Here is an 18256-nt window from a genome sequence, read left to right as displayed (position 1 = left end):
TGCAGAGGGGTGCCTGGGACCAACGTAGGGTCACTTACTAGTGTCCAAGCCAGCACAGATGTCACACTGCCATATGGCAGCAGCATTCCTTGAGGTGGAGCAGTACCAGTGGGTGCCTTTGGCAGCACAGGAGGAATGGGGGAGCAGGTGCTGTGGCCTAGGAAAGCTAACAGTCCATGCACAGCACCTGGAGCTGGCACTGAGGCAGCCAACAAGTGACCGGAGCAAGGGAATGCCTGGCAGAGCTGCCTGATCTCCCCTCAGCAGAGTGCCATGTCTTTGGTGAGGTGGAAAGCCCAGATGGAGACCCAAGGGGCTGCCATCTTCCCCTGGCAGGTCAGCATCCTCAGGGGAAAGGGATGTTCCTTTATGTGTCCTTTATGCCCTAGAAGAAGGGGTGGTGGGGTGGTACCTCCATCTTTTTGCAAAACCTTCAGAAATCTAGTGAGACCAGGATTAAGGCATCTGCCCGCCACACAAGCAGCAGAGAAATTGCTGCTTTGGTGACTTTTGCCCACTTCTGCCTGCTCCCTGCCTCACACATCACAGAGCATCACCTTGTCTGCCTCTGGTGCAGGTACACACAGGAAGGCACTGAGTGCCTGCCAGCAGAAGCTGGAAATGAAGCTGCAGCCTAAGCAGAAGGTGAAGTAGTGTCTAAGCAGGACCTGGGACCAAAGTTACAGCCTAAGGTAGGGCTAGACCCAGAGTCATGTCCCAGGATGGAGCCAGAGCCAAAGCAGCGACCTGAAAAGTAGCAGCACATGATGGGGCTGAAGGCATAGCTTGTGTAAAGGCCCAAGCCAAGTGACTGTTCTAGCAGGAGTTCAAGTGAAAGTCACAGTCCAAGGTGATGCCAGAGCTGAAACAGCAGCCTGAGCAAGAGCTGGAGGCAAAGTCTGGCTGGAGCTAACTTAAGAGGCTGAAATGAGGATGAAAGCAAAATAATGCCCAAATGAAGACCAGAGCCAAAGACATGACCCTACCAGGGGCAGGAGCCAAAGTTTCAGCCCAAGCACTGTTCACAGCAAGTCAGGGCTGGAATCCAAGTAGCAGCCTGAGGTGGGGCCAGAGCCAAAACTGCTGCCCAAGGTGAGACAGAAGCTGAAGTCTCATCCCAATATCCTGACAAAAGTCCTTGATCTGGCACCAGTGCCAAAGCTGCAGCCCAAGCATGGCCAAGAGCAAAAGTTTTTCCTAATGTTGGGCAGGACCTAAAGTCACAGCCCAAGACACCACTAGAACAGAAGGACCAAGCGGAGCCAGAGCAGCCATGAGAGCCCAAGCAGAGGCCAGAGTCACGGCCCAGTATCAGGCTGGAGACAACTTTGCAGACATAGATGTGGCCGGAGCTGAAGTCACAGCCCAGTACAGGACTGGAGCCCAAGCAGTGACCCAATATCAGGGCCGAGCAAAAGTCACAGCTCAAGATGGGGCTGGAGCCAAAGATTAGGGACCAGAGCTGTAGGACCCTCCTGTGCAGTGGACTGGAGCCAAAGTAACAGCCTGATAACTGACCACAGCCAAAGCAGCAGCCCAAGATGGCACCAGAGCCGAAGCTGCAGCCCCAAAGTCACAACCTGAAGTGGGGCCAGACCTGAAGTCATGGTCTGAAATGAGGATAGCACTGACGTAGAAGCCTGAGCAGGCTGGAGCCAAAACCAGGGCCCACAACTGAGCCAAAGCTAAAGCTGCAGCCCAAGACGAGTCCATGCTGTGATGAGAGCAGGGAATTGGGCCAAAACTGGGGTCCCAAGATGGGACTGGATTAATGTCATGACTCCAGCAGGAGCCAAATCTGAAACGGTGTCTCAAGATGGGGCTGGAGCTGAAGTTGCAAACCAATGCAGGGTCGGAGCCAACATCACAACTCAGTATGTGACTGGAGCCTAAATTGTGGCTCGAGATGGGGCCAGAGCCAAAACTGCAGCTGACGATGGGGCCAGAGTCAAAGCAACAGCCCAAACAGGGATTGAAGCAAAAGTCACAGCCCAGTATCAGGCCAGAGCAGCGGTTACCACCTGAGGTAGTGCTAGAGCCGAAGTCTTAACCCAGGATGGGCTGGAACCAAAGCCATGGCCAGAGCCCACATCGCTGCCCAAACAGCAGCCAGAGCTGCGATAGCTGCCTGAGCATGGACCAGCGCCAAACTTGCGTCGGAGGCAAGTAGTGGCCCAAGATAGGTCAGGAGCTGAAGTCACAGCCCAATATGGGGCCAGAGCCAAAATCACGACCAGAGATGCCATTGGAGATGAAGCCACAGACCGACATGGGGCTAGAGCCAAAGTCACAGCACGCTATCAAGCTGTAGTCAAAGTCACTGATGGAGCAGGCACCGGAGCAGGAGCAGTGACCCAGTATTCAGCCAAACTGAAGTCAGAGGCCCAGGATGGGTCTGAGCTGAAATCACAACCTGAAATTGGAATGGAGCTGAAGTCACACCTAGAGATGGGGCCAGAGCTGAAGCCATGGCCCAAAATTTCAGCCAGAGGCAAAGTAACAGCCCAGGACGTGGCAAGGGACAAATTAACAACTGAATAGGGGCCAGAGCCAAAGACGTGGCCTGAGATTGGGCCAGAGCCAAAGATGCAGCACAAATGGCACTGCCACTGATGTTGCAGCTCAAGATGGGGTTGGAGCTGAAATCTCAGCCCAATACGGGGCTGGAGCTGAACTTGTGGCGTGAAACAGGGCCAGAGCTAAAGTCGTAGCCCAAGAAGTCACAACCCAAACAGAGGCAGGAACAGGGGACCAGAGCTGAGGTTACTGGGACAGAACCAAAGGCATGGTCTGATATTGGACAGGCGCTGAAGGTGTGGCTTGAAAAGAGCTGCTACTGGCCTGAATGGGGAACAGGGCTGAAATCACTGCCCAGGAAGGGGTCAGCGCCAAAGCTGCAGCCTTTAATGGGCTGGAGCAGAAGTCATGAACCGAACAGGTGCCAGAGCCAAAGCTGCAACCCAGAGACCGAGATGTGGCCAGAGGTGGCCAGAGTCAAAGTCACAGCTCAATTATGGGGCTGGAGCTGAAGCAGCGGCCAAAATATCGGCCAGAGCCACAACAGCCTCCCAAGTAGGGCCAGAGCCAAAGCTGCAGTCCGATATCAAGCAGGTGGCCCAGCAGCTGCCTGAGATGGTACTGGAGCCAAAGTCGCAGGCTGAGCAGGGGCCAATATCAGGCCAGAGATTAAGTCACAGCCCAATATGGGGCCAGAACCAAAACTGCAATCAGGTATCAAGCTGGAGCTAAACTGGCAGCCCAAGATGGTGATGGAGCCAAATTTGTGGCCTGAGCAATGGCCAGAGCCAAAGCTGTGGCTGGAGCCAAAGTTGTGGCCAAGCAAAAATCTTGGCCCAATATTGGGCCAGAGCACCAGCAGCAGCATGAGGTGGGCCAGAGCTGGAATTGCTTCCCAAGATGGGGCAGGAGCTAAAGTCTCACTCCTTATCTTAAAGTTGAAGTCACAGCTCCGTTTGGCACCAGTACCAAAGTCCCAGCCCAAGCAATGACCAGCCCAAGCAAGCGGCTCTGCACCGCTCTGCGAGGGCTGGCTCCGGGCACCCTTCCCTCAAAAGCAGGTGCCTGCACACTGCTAGGGCCTTCAGCCGCCCCTCCCCCCCCCCCCCCCCCCCCCCCCATTGCAGCAGACATCTTTTAATGCAGGAGACACTTCGTAAGAATTTTAGTGGGGGAAGAGAAATTTCTCAGCCTTGGCTGACTGATGGCTAATGCTCCGGTTCACCAAATGCCTGCAGTTCATTTTTATCCTGGATTAGATTAGAAAAGCATTTTTTGGTTTCTTTTTTTATATGAAAATAAAGATAACACACTAGAATCTTACAGAAGGAGCACTCCCAAGTTCTGCCTAATGTCACTAACAGTATATTTTATATTGCTGGATTGCTGTGCTCTATTTAAGCAATGTGCACATCTCTGCACAGTACGTACCTGCATGCAGCCAACGTGCTTAAAAAAACCCAGAAAGTAAATCTGCCAATGCACAAGCAGCAATTAAGCTACAGCTGCACGATTTACTTTCGAGTACAGTTTTACCACAGACAGGCATTTTATTTCTTGCGTGTTACTGTCAGATGGCGATTTTAGCGTACTTGATCCGATTTTCCTGACAAATCATAATTTTAAAGTGTCTGTTTCCCCTAGCATATGGCGGGAGCTAGCACACATATTTTCTTATCTATCTTGTATCAGCAGAATATACAGCATCATTTTAAAAGGTGAGAGTGCTTGCATGTTGAGTAACTAATGCAGTTAGCACTCAGCCATCGGGCTTTTAATGTGCACCAAGGCACCTTCTGGCTGAGGAGCTGTAACACCTCACAGTGCACCAGCCACTATCCAAAACAAACACAGGTAAAGTGACTATCAGCGCCTTTGATCTGCAGAACGAAGGGGACCAAAGGAACCAGACCGACTTTGCAGTCAGTCATTCAAGCCTTACCTGTTAGGCTTTTCCTGACAAAACATTAGTGAAAGTTACCAGCTCATCAGCTTTTTCCCCGAGAGCTATATATTTTGCAGTTGTAAGCAAATTTTATAGCACTTACAATCCTAACACCCCATTGTCAGGAGAGAACTAGCTCCTATACATTTTGCTGTTGCCGTAAACCCTGCTGAACGGCTATGCAAGCACATTTGTGCTTTTATATCTGGCTTCCATGGCTTCTTCGCCAAGCAGAGCCAACTAGGGCAAACATGGCTCAGCTTATGAAATATTCACAGCATTGTAACACAATTAGGCATGTATGCATATACACAGGGATGTGTAATAAGCTGGAACATTCTCACTGCTTTGAGATGAAAATGACTTTTTTTTTCTTTTCTCCCTAGAGTTTCTTGCTGCCCAGGGTTAAATGTGGGTCAAGCTGTCTGAGCCCATGTCTGTGGCACACAGAGCAGGATTAAGCTGGAATTTTCCACTCAACTCAACTGTCAATCACTGTAATGTCTGCAAACCTTAAATTAATCTGGAGTGATCTGGTGTTGGCACTGACGGGAGCTTCTGGGGCTCAAGGATGGCATTTTGGCCTCCATGGAAAAGACACCCTCTTCCTCTGGACAAGGGGTGGCTACATTCCGGCTGCTGGCTTAAAGCCCTGCCACTATCAGCCCAACACAGAAAAACAGCTCTGTGTGAGGCAGCAGTACCAGCGTGTTAGAAGTGAGCGGGGAGAAACTGCACCTCGCAGGCGGAAGGACCGAGAATGGTGGCAACCGGAAGGTTATTCCCAGCATGGCCACCGACCGCGCCGAGACCTGCCATGTCCTTCTTAATGCCCGTTTCCTCACCTTTAGAATAGTATTAGCACCCTTCTGCTACTAATCCACAACACGCTTCATCATGGAAACCATTAACGGGTACAAAATACTTTACAGTAAGCATGTTTACATGTTAGTCCCTTCCTCAAGGAGAGCAAGCCTTCACCATGCCCCCCCCGCTGTAATTAGCGTGTCCCCTGGCATCCCAGCAAAGCTGCCCCCAGCTTAGCATGTGACGGACATCACTGGGACAGATCATGCAGTCCTGCCAACTTAAATAATATATCAAGGGCAACTTGGAACACCCAAGGCAAGCAGAAATAGGCAGTTAAATAGTAGCAAGTACAAGCCCACAGTTTCTCCCTTATGTTTTGAAACATTCTGGGGACAAGTAACGTTACTGACTGTACAGGATACGGAGAAACTCGGCTTATCAGTTTACCACATGCAAAGAATTCGGTATCTCAGCTCTAATCCCCACTTTCGGGAGCAATCATTTGGCAGTCAGTCGGGGGGGGGGGGGGGCGGGGGGGGAAGATAGAAAACAAGGGGGAAAAAATCGTGCGAGTTTTTATTCTAATCAATGCTAGACTTCTGTAAAAGCGGCACAATGCAAACTACACAAAAGCAAGGCACTGCTGCAGTAGAGGCGAGCTATTAGAACAGGATTCAGCAGTAAGGATTTTAAAATGTGCATTTTAATTAGAACTCATTTAAAGCACAACTGATCAAAACAGTGATAATGAGAGAAGCCTAATTAATTTTTGTCTAAGTAACGAAGTCTCATTACAGAAGGGTCTTCGGAAGAAAATGGTTTGGGATGTTAAAAACAGGGTGTTTGTAATGAGACACAATACTGCTGGGAGCCTGGAAGCCAGACCTAGAGCTTTCACAGGACTGCAGCAGCCACTGTATTAATCTTTTAACAGGAAAAAAGTAACCCTACTGAGATGTGACATCCCATTTATAGCCGAGTTCTGAGTTGCAACCATTGGCAGAGATATTAAAACACAATCAAACAGAATGGCATATTATAAAACAAATATAAATACAATTAAAACCGTATTAAGTAAAAGATCAAAGCAGGCCAAAAAAAATAGGCAGTTTCCAGGGGGTTCAAGGTTCAGACTGTAAAGGAGGAGCAGAAGCTTGGAGATCTGGAGCACTTCTAAGGACTAAGGAACTAGCAATTTCCCCAAGTACTAAAGAATTAAAACGCTGTAGATGGAGGACAGCTAACTGGGGGTGGCTACAGGAAGAGAAAATGGTTACTTTTGAACCAAAAATAAGTATTGTAACATTTAAAGAGCATAGCCATTCAAAAAGAACAGCAGCAACGGGCATGCCTCCCGGTCCCTATCTGAGGGCAATACAAAGGCCGCTCTGTAAGCAGCACGTCAGGAACGGGCTGGGACGGTGGCTCCCACAGCAGACCTCTGTCTTGAAAAGACCTGTGAGAACCCCCCCAGGTTTGAAGTACCACCTCCCCCTAAGCACTGCCTATCAACAACAGAGAGCTCAAGCTCCAGCAAGCACAGGGACAGGTATAAAATATAATAAAAGATAATAATTTTGTTAATAATCGTGCTAAACAAAGCATCACTTTATAATTAAACAGTAATCAACTGCTCTGTTAAAAAATAATCTTTCCTGGGTTTGTTGAGCTTTAGTATAGCAAAGTGACAGGTACCAGGCAGGGACAGTTTGATCTACCTTGCGAAGATCAGCATTACGAAAGACAAGCGTCTTTCACAGGACCCTTCTGTCTAGTTTCTTACCAACTGTATATATCCCCCTCCTGCCGCTCCCCCCCCCAACCACAACTGCTCCCGTGTTAAACGTTTGCCAAAGCATGCCCCCGGTCTCTTAAACCAGGCTGTGCTTCCCCACCCACAAGCCGTACCTTGTACATTCATTTTTTTAACCAGTTTTTGCAGCTCAGTGATTTGGGGCCACCGCTTATCCCCAGCTGGCCAGGCAGCACCGGCATGCCAGAGGCAGCCACCAGCACCCAGTGCTTTAAATGAGACTGAGGCGGGGCTGATCTGAAGGGAACTGAAATCACAAGTGCCTAGACTTAACTACAGCGGGTGACAGGCAGGTGCTCCGGCACAGCTGCCTCCTGCTATGGCTCATCCCACAGCAGAAGGTAGGGCAGGAACACCTGCAACCGCCCCAGCATTAATCACCAAAGGTTGAGGGTCAGAACACTGATATAAAATCCTAATCAAACATCTGTTTCCCAGGGCCCTCCCATACGCTTCAAGGATTGAATCCACCCTCTGATTCCTTAACAATCACCTACCTGGTTGCCAGCAGCAAACCAGCAAGGGAAGACGACAAGTACTTGTTCTACAGAAGGCCACTCCAGTGTTTCACCTTTCTTGTTTTGTTCGGTTTTGGTTTTTCGCTTCAAAGAGAAAATAAACTCAACAGGAGACAAATGCATTTCATGATTTTTAATAATTTTGTGCCATGGTTTAACCACAGCATATTAAGAACAAGCATAAAATCTGTATTTAAAACTAACAACAGCACTTAGAGCAACATCTTCCTTTAAAAGTATTGCAATAAACAGACCTTAGGTCTAAAAACTAGGACATCACCATTTGCTCAATTAAAAGTCAGATACACAACAGCTGAAATCTTCTCATGTATATAATTGGGAGTTACGGTGGAAAATAAGCAACAAATTAATCGTGTTAAAAGGAAAATATTTTTTTTTAAAAAAATTAAAGCAAGCCAGGTTTGTCATAGCATCACGTGAACAGCTACTGAGAAACTCCAATACAGTTGTAAAGACTTACTGTTTTCAATAGCTTTGTTTTTACAACAATAAAGTTTAAAAGAAAGATTAAATATTGTTGATAGTGCTGTACATATTTCAGAATAGCTTGAAACAAAATGGACAAAAATAAGAGGTGCTGGAAACATGATCTCGAAAACCACAATGTTGGAAATACAAAAAAATCCATAGCGCAATAAAGCATTTTACACTGTAAAATAACTAGCAAGAAACAACAAAGAAAGGGTCAACACTCTAAAACCAGGCATTTGATGGTTAATTTTAAGTGTAACAGCCTGACTGATGTGCATACCATCATGAAATGCTCTGAGCACAGCAGCAATGGGCAGCTGATAGCTATACAAAGATAAAACCCCTATCAATGCTTATGTAGTCTTTGTACGGCAAGTAGAAAAGCTTTGTTAAAGAATATTAAGGTGATTTTTTTATTATTATTATTTTTGCTGTCCGGGTCTACGATGCCCGAGGCTCTCATAACTTCTGCTTACACTTCTTTTAAAATCTTGGCTGCCTGCTGTGCTTTGTGGTAAACGGAAAAGCGTGAACACAGCTGTGAATACACTTAATAGATAGTCTGCTCTTTCCACTGCAGCTTCAAAGCAAATTAGTGCCTCTAAAAGGAGACATGCTCGTGTTTGGTCCACTCAATATGCAAGTTTTGTTGTGATAAATCCTACCCTAGATTCCTCCAGTGGGAGGTTTGCTCTGTACAGTCTTCCTAGTCACGGCCTGCGGTTTTTTGTTTGTTTTCCTTCCTTCATGCACAGAAGTGGTACTGCAGTGCAAACAAAAACACGAAGGCGGCCAGGCAAGGTGTACTTCCACAACAATTACCCTATGCCCTGACAAACAATAAATGAGTTAACGAGTGACAGTCATGAAATATGCGCATTTCCCTATGGTACATGCTTACTGATAAAAGAGCTCGATACATAGAGGGATGGATACAAGCTACCTGTAAGGGCTTGATGATGCAGAACTGGCCATAAAAAACTTACACACTTCTTTAAAACAAAAGAACCCAAAACAACCATGATCAACATTCGGGTACAGGACTCCTGTGAGGGCTTTTTAAAAGATATTTACAAACGAGTAGCTGAAGTTTCAGGTCGGCAGAGAAGTCGTGAAGGACTGTGCTCCCAGGGCACCATCCTCCAGCGTGACGGACCAGATGGAAAGCCCACTCACACCAGAGGAAGCCTCCCCACTGACTTCACTGGGCCCTGGATAAGGCCCCCTGAGTTTTAGCATAGCGTTTAGCTAGTCATCTGAAAAACTAAACCGAAACGCCATCTCAAACATATCCCAACACGCTGCTACCTTACATCTGTGGTTAAAGCCTAACAAGTATAAAAAAGCTACATACAGACATGAGAATCTATGGAAGATTAGTCGGTATCCATCTGTGAGAGGACTAGTCTGTCTGGGACCAATAAACTTTTATATCACCTACCGTCCTGGGATAGTTAGAACAAACAGTTTAGAAAAATAAGTACAGCATCTGCAAGTCTCTACACTAGAACTTCATGGTGAGTTTTCCTGAGGTATTTGCTTTACCAAAGAGCCCATACCGACGGCATGCGGGGCACGGGGACAGACAGCCAAACGCGCGGAGACACCAGGGAGAACCAAACTGCCCAGGGAACCTGGCAGAAAGTTCACGCATTTCATTACTTTCCACACCGCTTCCCGTGTTGGGTCTGAACAGGTTTAGGTGTTTCTCCATAATCTTCAATACGAACCCAGGGTAAGCCATTGCTGTCAGAGGCCAACGCAGCAGCAGCGCTGCTGACTCAAAAGCTCACGCTCAAACCCTGCGTTCAGCTCGCTACCAGCTGCGGCTTTTCCTGCCTACCCTTAAGGCTTGCACCCTGCAGCCGCACAGGTCAGCAGCGAGTCCCAGCTGCACACCCAGCCTTAAGACAGTTTGCAGTGGCAGGATTGCACGCCAGTAGTGGGCACAGAGCAAGGGCTGGCTGTTGTCACAAAACTCTCGTTGGCCTAGTTCTGATTTTGCAGGGATGGTTTGGGTCAGTTCCCACTTGTCTGAGCTTCACTTCAAATCTAGGATGCGGATAAAAAGATTTGAAAGCTTTTAGCCCATTTCTAAGTTGTTTGTTTGTTTTTTTTTTTAATATAACAAAAAGTTAATCAAGGATAATAATAAATAACGTATCTGCCGGAGAAGTAATAACTAATACTGGTCTAACTCGGCAACAGTGAGGCAGCAACCAATATGAGAAGCATCTAGTTGCAAGGTTAAAGCTGTGGAGGTTTTGTTTGTTTTGTGTTTTTTCCTTTTTCTTAAAGTGACACATCTAAAAAAAAAACAACAAACCTTCACAGCAAAGATGCATCAAACGACCAATCGCTATACACAGGCTATTCAAAAAGGATTTGTTCAAACTTTTTCCCTTATGATATTATATTGATATTTAATAGGAAAATAAAATACATAGACTTTTTGTCATTTGTGTGCATTCATTTGGAAATTTTCTTACAAAAAAGGACCAAGCACAGAAGTTGGCATTCACAAAGTCTATGCCATTTTCTTTTTTGTGTTAAAATTGGTATCATCTATACATTATCTTACAGTATTAACAACATCTATTTGTTTTTGTATGTTTGTTTGTTCTACCCATTGGGTAGGATATGTGCATAATATATTCAAGTTATACACAGCACCATACAAAGAAAAAAAACCCAAACAAACCAGAAAAAAAAAGACAGACAACTGAAAAAGCACCATTTTAAGTGAGGCACAACAAAGGTGGGAGCGTAAGGCCTGATCCAAAGCCCCCTGAGGTTGGCAACAGTCCTCCTACCAACTTCATCGGGCTTTGGATCAGGCCCTCTCGAGTGCAAGGGGATTCCTATCTGCTCAGACCTGAACATGAGGCACCTTAGTTGCTTACAAACTACCGACATGCAAACCTCCTAAAAAATTATATCTAATACGGACATATATAATTTATTAATAAACCTACCACGGCGGACAGACAAGCACAAACCAAGGAGCGAAAGGAAGAAGAAAAGAGACAGCTTCATCAGCCACGAAATCCTACACACACCACGTTGTTTCAGAAAGCTCGTATATCAAACCATTTAAAACAGCAGCAGCAATATAGCAAAGAAATGACAGAGTCATCTCTGGCAGTAAATCACACGGCTGTCAGAGGGAAGAGGGAAATATCTAGGTTACAAGTTTGTTTTTTTATTGTTAACCAACAAAAAAGGTAAGCTCTCTTATAGCAGGAAAGTGATGCTAGCAATACCCGGGTTGCTTGTATTCGGTCTAAAAATGGAAGAGACAACAGCAAGGCAGAAGAGCGAGCCAGGAGAGTTTGCAACACTTCTCAATACAAAATCGTGCTTGGTTTTCCCTTTCGAAAGCAGGAGAAACGTAGTCAGTGGTTACAAAACCGGCATTATCAGTCCTGGAATATATTTAATGCAAACAGTTGCAATTTCAAGGAAACACCCGCAGACTCCTCCACTGAATGTCTGTGGTACTTAGTAGTGTGGTAAAAGCACTTAACTGAAACTGAGCCGTCACCCACACTGGAGTGTGCTGGGAAGGGGCAGTGCAGGTCTGATGCTGGTTTTGGAGGCTGAACTTGGTGCAGCTTCTGCTAATTCCCCAAGTGGAGCCACACCAAGAAAATGACTCTTCTTTGCCGCTGCAAATGTGCCCGATGGGGCTTTTGCCAGCATAGCAACGGCAGTCGGAGGTGGGTCAAAAGGCAATTTACACCCCTAATTAATGAGCACAGGCTGGCAAACAATACATTAAGTAAGGGGGGCCGGGGGTGGTGGTGGAATCTTACCAACCCACATTTTCAGTTGGGACACTCAAAACTTTAAACTTCAATTTCCTAAAGAAACATTCACAACAGTCTTCAGACGGGAAACCTCTGCAAGTTCAACACACCCTCACAAAGGACTTTTCCATGCTCTGCAAGGCTTCAACAGGTCTCAGACAATTAAGAGCATGCCTCCTTCCAGGGACTTAAAAAATTGAAACATTTGGGGCTACTTCAGGAGAAAAGCTGTTAGTCACACTTGTTGGCAAGCACACAACACAGTGTGGGAAAAGACCAGATGTGTGTAATTGAATTATTTGGAACAGCCTTTATCTAAAAAGCAAAGATGTAATCAAAAGCTAGCCTTCATCTGAACCCACTGTACAAATGCATCACTAGGTTCTCAGCATCAGCTAGGTCTGAAAAAACACACTTCTGAGATCTAGAGTACAAGAAGTACATTTCCTTCCTGTACATCAATAAGTTAGGGTCGTCCCAAAAGCACAAGGATTTTTCAAAGCTCACCCAAAAGGAGACTGCTGTTGGATGGAACATGCACTAGCACACCAAGTCAGGGGCAAGGATTTGCGAAGCAAGGAACTCCCTACTGATAAAAGCAGGGCCACAACATTTACATGACTGAAAAGCAAATATTCCTCGTGCATCCAGCTGTTTGATAAATGACCTGTCACTGTTCCTGAGAGCACAATATATAGGCATTTAGCACTTCCAGAAGGTGACTGTGGAATAGTAACTAATATATAAATGATCGAGGGGTAGGATACAGGCAGAAGTTTGCATGCAGGTATGTATACACACATGTGCATGGACATGACTTAACTGTAGTGACCAGAGACAACTTGTGAATAACCCTAAACACCTTCAAACGTACCAGCAAGCCTACTGTTCAGCCTTGGGGGAAGGGAGGGGGGAAAGCAAAGAACAATTTTGGAGCATATCTATTTTCACCAGCACATTATTTTCTTTCCCTTTGCCTATGAAATAAGGTTACCTTAGTTACCACAAGCGTTCAGGGCTCAGAGTCAGAGAAAGGTTAGTAATCTATCTTCTCCAAAACATTCAAGCATTCCTTACAGATCAGGATGTCAGTTTTAAGATCCAGTATCTCACTACCTGGCAGGGTTACAAACAACCACTTGAGACAGCACTGTTCCAGACAGCCCATGCACAGGACTCTCCAGCAGGACAAGGCTTTCTTCCCTGTTGCAAACAAAAGTGCACTCTTCCAGAAACAATGTCATTTACTCCTTGCCCTTCCCTGAACCACATTAACAGGAAGAAAAAAAAAAAATCATCAATCTCAGCAACACTTTTATATACATATACATATACATATATTTCTGCACCACAAAAATTCAGAGATTTGGGGTAACAGGAGCAGCTTCCAGCTGGGACAAACTGGTGGGAGACGTGGGCAAACAATAATAAAAAGCCAAATGAAGCACAGCTTGACCCACGGTTCCTGCAGATTCCATAAACGCAGGAACTAAATACCTTCCTCACTAACGATCAAGAACTCGCATATGGGGCACGCATCTGAGTTTTCATACTCAAAAGGGGAAAGTATACTGTAATAAAGTCACATCAGACCGAGACTGGGTTAAGTGCAGAGTTCATCAGTGACAACACTAGGAGTAGCTTAAGTAGGTCCTCCCTGACAAAACCCACCTGTAACGCAAAATACCATGAGGGATCTGAACACTGCTCCATAGAGTGGGTACCAGTCTTCATATCCCTCACTCACATCTTTCAAGCAGTGTCACATACACAGAGCCTATTTGTACAGCACTGAGATGAACCCAACCACTATCAGGCTAAACATACATCCAGAAGTAGAGCCGAGTGCTCCATCGAGAAACTTTTTTTCTAGCCCTACAAGATCACAGGAGAACACCAAAGATCGGGCATATTTAGCACCAAGAAGGGATCCATGCCAAACCACATAAGGGAAAAATTAACCTTTGCAGAAAGATGATAATAACAACAATAATAACGCTGCTTTATTTCTTAAAGGTACACTTAAAAAAACCCTCCACTTTTAACCTGAATATTTCTAAAACGGGGACACCACTGGACTGAATTTTGGGAAGATGGGTTACTGGGCAAAGGTCAGGAGGTGCAACCAGAACTCAGGCTAATACGATCCATCGCACAGAAAGTTCCACGCATGTATTATGTGGGTTTTGTGCACAATATGCATAAACCAAAACCCCACTACTGAGGTATAATCCACATGATTAAATCTACAATGTTTTCAGAAATCTTTTATAATTTAAAAAGCTTCATTTGAGTGGCTGTGGAATACAGTTCATCAATTCTGGCTATTTTCAAAGGGAGTTTTCCGTAAGTGCTTTATAGAATTACCTACCTTCAGAGATCGCCAATTTCTAAGCCCGCAAAGATCAACAGTGCTATCTAATTCTGATATTCCTTCTTTTACCATTCTGTTCTGTTAGCCATGGTATATTCTCTTTCACCGCAACAAAAGAAAAACACACACTGTTGCAACATACGGACGGCACTCCCATCGGAGATGACTAATACTCATCAGAAAATACCATGTTTACTCCTATAAGGGGCTCCAAAACAAAAGTAAATACCATATTTACTCCTTTAAGAGGCCCTGAAACAAAAGTAGCAGATTGCAAACTCACCTATAGCAAGCAACAGATGACTACACTTTCAGAGCTGACAGGTACACTGGCTGCACATTAGCTTTGCACACAGCAGAATATGATGAGAAGGCGAAGATGCACAAGGAAACGCAACCATTAGGTGAGCAAATACTAAGTTCTTGTTAAACAAATCTCTTCCACAGAACTCTAACAGGTTACGTTTTCCACGCAAAGGAAAACTTCCTCAATCATGAAAAATTAAGAGACAACAATGCACATATCATACCAGACAACGTTAATGGGAAATGCATAAATCTACTGGCATGCAAAGAGGGCAAAAGATGGCGAAGGGCCGTCTTCAAAGAAAGCATGTTCCCAAGAGGTGACTTCGAAGGCAACTTCAAGGCTCACTTCGCTGAGATCTGTGCATGGGGAGAAGTTGGTACTCAACCGGTCCAAGCCCAGGGCCCAGTCCAGGTGTGCTCTGCCATGACGACCGAGTTCCAGCTGTTCTCACATGACGGCTTCTCAGCTACATAATCCTCGTTTAGGCAAAAGCACAGTATCCGTATAGGCACGTGCATTCTCTGGCTTACAAGCTCACTTCTGAAGGACAATAAAAGTCACTGAAGACCAAACCCAACATTTGCTGGTTTTCTCTTGTTTGGGTTTGTTTGTTTGCTTTTTAACTAAGAATTATGTTCATAGGTTATTTGCAAAAATCTAATTTCACAGCTTTTATTCCCAGGAACCAGACATGATGAGAGCCCTAGCTGACTGACAGCCACCTAGTCATCTCCTAAACACCTGTCCTGTGGGTCAGGGAGGGGGGCGGGGGGAGTAAAACCCATCATACAATCTCTCTCTCTCCCTTCAAATAATACATAAATTAAAAGGCAGCTTTACTCTGCATTACCAGCACGACTCAGACCAAAAAACAATTACAGAGACAAATGGGGCTGCATATTCAGACTAACAGTTACATAAACGATTTCTAAACTAGAATAAAATCAAACTACCTTATGGAGAAAATAATCTACACTGAGGCCCATAAAACACACACACAGACATGCACACTGTTTTGGCATTAAAACTCTGCATAGATCAAAGATGCACTTCAGTTATCAGAGCCCCTGGTGTACAGAAGTCCTGCAGAAATCCTCCGGCCATGGGACCAGGCGCTAGGGCACGGCACTCAGTGGCTGCTGCCCCTAACCAAGCACAAGGCTTAAGAAAATAGAAAAAAGTGAAAGAACTTGAAGTGAACAGGTCTATGACACACTCATACACATATATATTAGAGACTATTCAAGCTAAGACTCCAAAGGTTCTTACTTTTAAGTCGGTTTCCGAAATGCATTTTAAGTGCAAGTTGTGCTTTTTCATGTGCTTGTGATGCCACTACCACCATTCGTCAACTGCCTTCCAGCACTGCATGTGCTTCCACACAGAACCAGCCAGGGAAGAAACACCCCACATGCCACTTTACAGGCAGGTAACATTTTCCAGCTACTCTGAAGACCAGCACGGCAAAACCAGGGCTTACAGACACTTGGTTACTATGTGAGTCATCTTTACCCATGAGTGTAGTCCTGCTGGCATCAGCCGGATGACGGGCATGGAGGAGGGTTTCTGCAACAGGGCCCAGAGCAAAATGCTTCGCAGTGAGCATAACTGGTGCTCCCGTGTCACTGCCAGGGACGCCACAGAAGCCAGCACCACTGTCACAAGCGCTCTCGGTCCTGCTGCAGAGAAAGCATGGGGGGGGGGGCTACAGCTACAACAGCCCCTTCACTTCAACAAGATGGATCTCCAGGACTGAACTTCAGTATCTGAAGGATGAAACAGAGAGCGAAAAGCACAACAGAGTCTCACGTATTTGAACAGCACTGCAGGGGAAAAAACCCATCTTGCATTTTTACACAATTTATTGCATAATGTCATGATATGTGTGTCTAAATACATTTCAGGCTACAGCGAGGACAAAAGTCTCTAAAACTGTAAGTACTGGTGATGCTGCATTATGAAAACAAAAGAATGGCAGCACTTAGCATCAATACAAATTAACACATCTGGGATTTTGTTTTGCCATTTACAAAACAAATAGTCTACACTAAAAATCAGCTAAAACCTAAGTGATGGAAAGTGCTGGGATTTCATATTTGCCTTCTTCCATCCAAAAGTCTCCAAGACACTTCACTGATGCACTGTTATTCGAATGCAAATTATTGCAAAGACAAGCGTCCCTGTAATTTCTTGATTTGTAAAAGCCAAGAGATGTTAGGCTAAGTCCTGTCCCCTTTTTCTAGCAAACCTGGGGGGAAGGGGGCAAACTCCTCCAGATTACTTCTGGGGCTCTATCATTATTCCACAGGTCAAAAGACGACATATAGAAGAACTTCACATAAAACAGTTCCCTCATATATATTTTTTTAAAACATTAAGATAGTGCAACTTTTTAGAACACATTTATCACAACACAAATTAATTCCTTGCATTCATCTAAGTTCTCAACTTTATACCTTGGCACACAAAACAGGAATTTTGTTTCATATTAAAAAAAAATCCATACCCTGGGAGAAAAAAAAAAGCAAACTAGCCAATTCTTCCCCCATTTATCTAGCAAAACCACCTTCTTCCTTCTGCCATTCAGTGAGTATAAAACAGGCTGTACAAGCCATTTCTGTGCTAAGTTAACTTTTAGAATTAAATAATTGAAATAGTTTATTAAAAAAAAATAATATATCCCCCCTCTCCCCTGAAACACTGCTCGCAGACAAACTGAATGGAAGTTTGTATTTCTTTCAATCTGCTTTGCATGCAATTCCCCTGAAAGGAATCAGAAACAAAGAACTGGTTTGCACGTTTGGTTTTACTAAGTTGTACCACGTGAAACGTAACAACATTGTGCACTGGAGCATGGGGGGGGTCTTCCTCCACTGCCCTGCATGAACCTCTCCTCTTCAGTTCAAATGCACCTGGGCGAGTAACTTAGACCAGGTTTCCTGGTTTACGGTCTTGGCCTTTGCTGGGGACTATTGTGCTCTCTGAATTGTTCTGCTGAAACTGAAGTCTGCTCCCCCTCTGTGAGGAAGGAGGCACGTTGTTGTGCTGGTGATGGAAAAAAGAGGAGCCTGGGTAATGCCCCATGACCTCACTGTATGTCGGGGGTGGTCCTTCCATCCTTCCGTTACTGCTATAGTTGGTTGCACTTATGCCCGAATTGCTGCTGGGTGGGCAGGGGCCCCCATTGTACATTGAGATGTCTATCAAGTCGCTATCAAAAATGGTTCGGTTGGGCGGTGCCCTGACAGATTCCCGGTTGAGCTCCATCTGCTGTTCTGGGTCCCGGAGCTGCAGGGTGCACGGGCCTTGGTACGGCGGTGGCTCTTCCCCATCGGAGAGGGAGATGGTCGGAGGGAGGTCAATCTCATGCTGCATGTAAGGGTAAGTGGGCTGGAAGCGACTGAAACGGTCCCGCTGCATAAAAGACGGGGTGGTAAACCTGTCCCTGGACCTTGGAGCATACATGATCTGAAATGGGAAGAGACACACACGTGACTCTATATCTGAGCAAAGCACTGTGGGGGCGCCGTATTAACAAAGAATTGATAAAATGCAAAATGATTCTCTTTGCCACCCATCTTAGGAGGTTAAACCCAGGACACACTTGGACGCGTGCTCCCACATGCGTGCACGTGATAAGAACAGGTAGGAGTTGCAGGAAGGAATTC

General features: G+C 45.6%; 1 protein-coding gene across 6 annotated transcripts in view; it reads right to left on the bottom strand.

Moving 5' to 3' along the window:
• Positions 1–7721: 7721 nt before the first annotated feature.
• LDLRAD4 (low density lipoprotein receptor class A domain containing 4) overlaps positions 7722–18256 on the bottom strand; it is a 294703-nt gene continuing 284168 nt past the window's right edge. For all 6 annotated transcript variants that reach the window (XM_037378821.1, XM_037378820.1, XM_037378819.1 and 3 more), the window contains one exon: positions 7722–18056. In XM_037378821.1, coding sequence (XP_037234718.1) covers positions 17514–18056 — 543 coding nt within the window. In that variant the 3' untranslated portion in view covers positions 7722–17513. The remainder of the gene's footprint in view (positions 18057–18256) is intronic.

The sequence above is a fragment of the Falco rusticolus genome, chromosome 3 (genome assembly GCF_015220075.1).
Source record: "Falco rusticolus isolate bFalRus1 chromosome 3, bFalRus1.pri, whole genome shotgun sequence".
NCBI classification, from domain to species: Eukaryota; Metazoa; Chordata; class Aves; order Falconiformes; family Falconidae; genus Falco; species Falco rusticolus.
The sequence above is the reverse complement of the archived record's forward strand: the minus strand, read 5'-3'. Positions and strand labels throughout refer to the sequence as shown.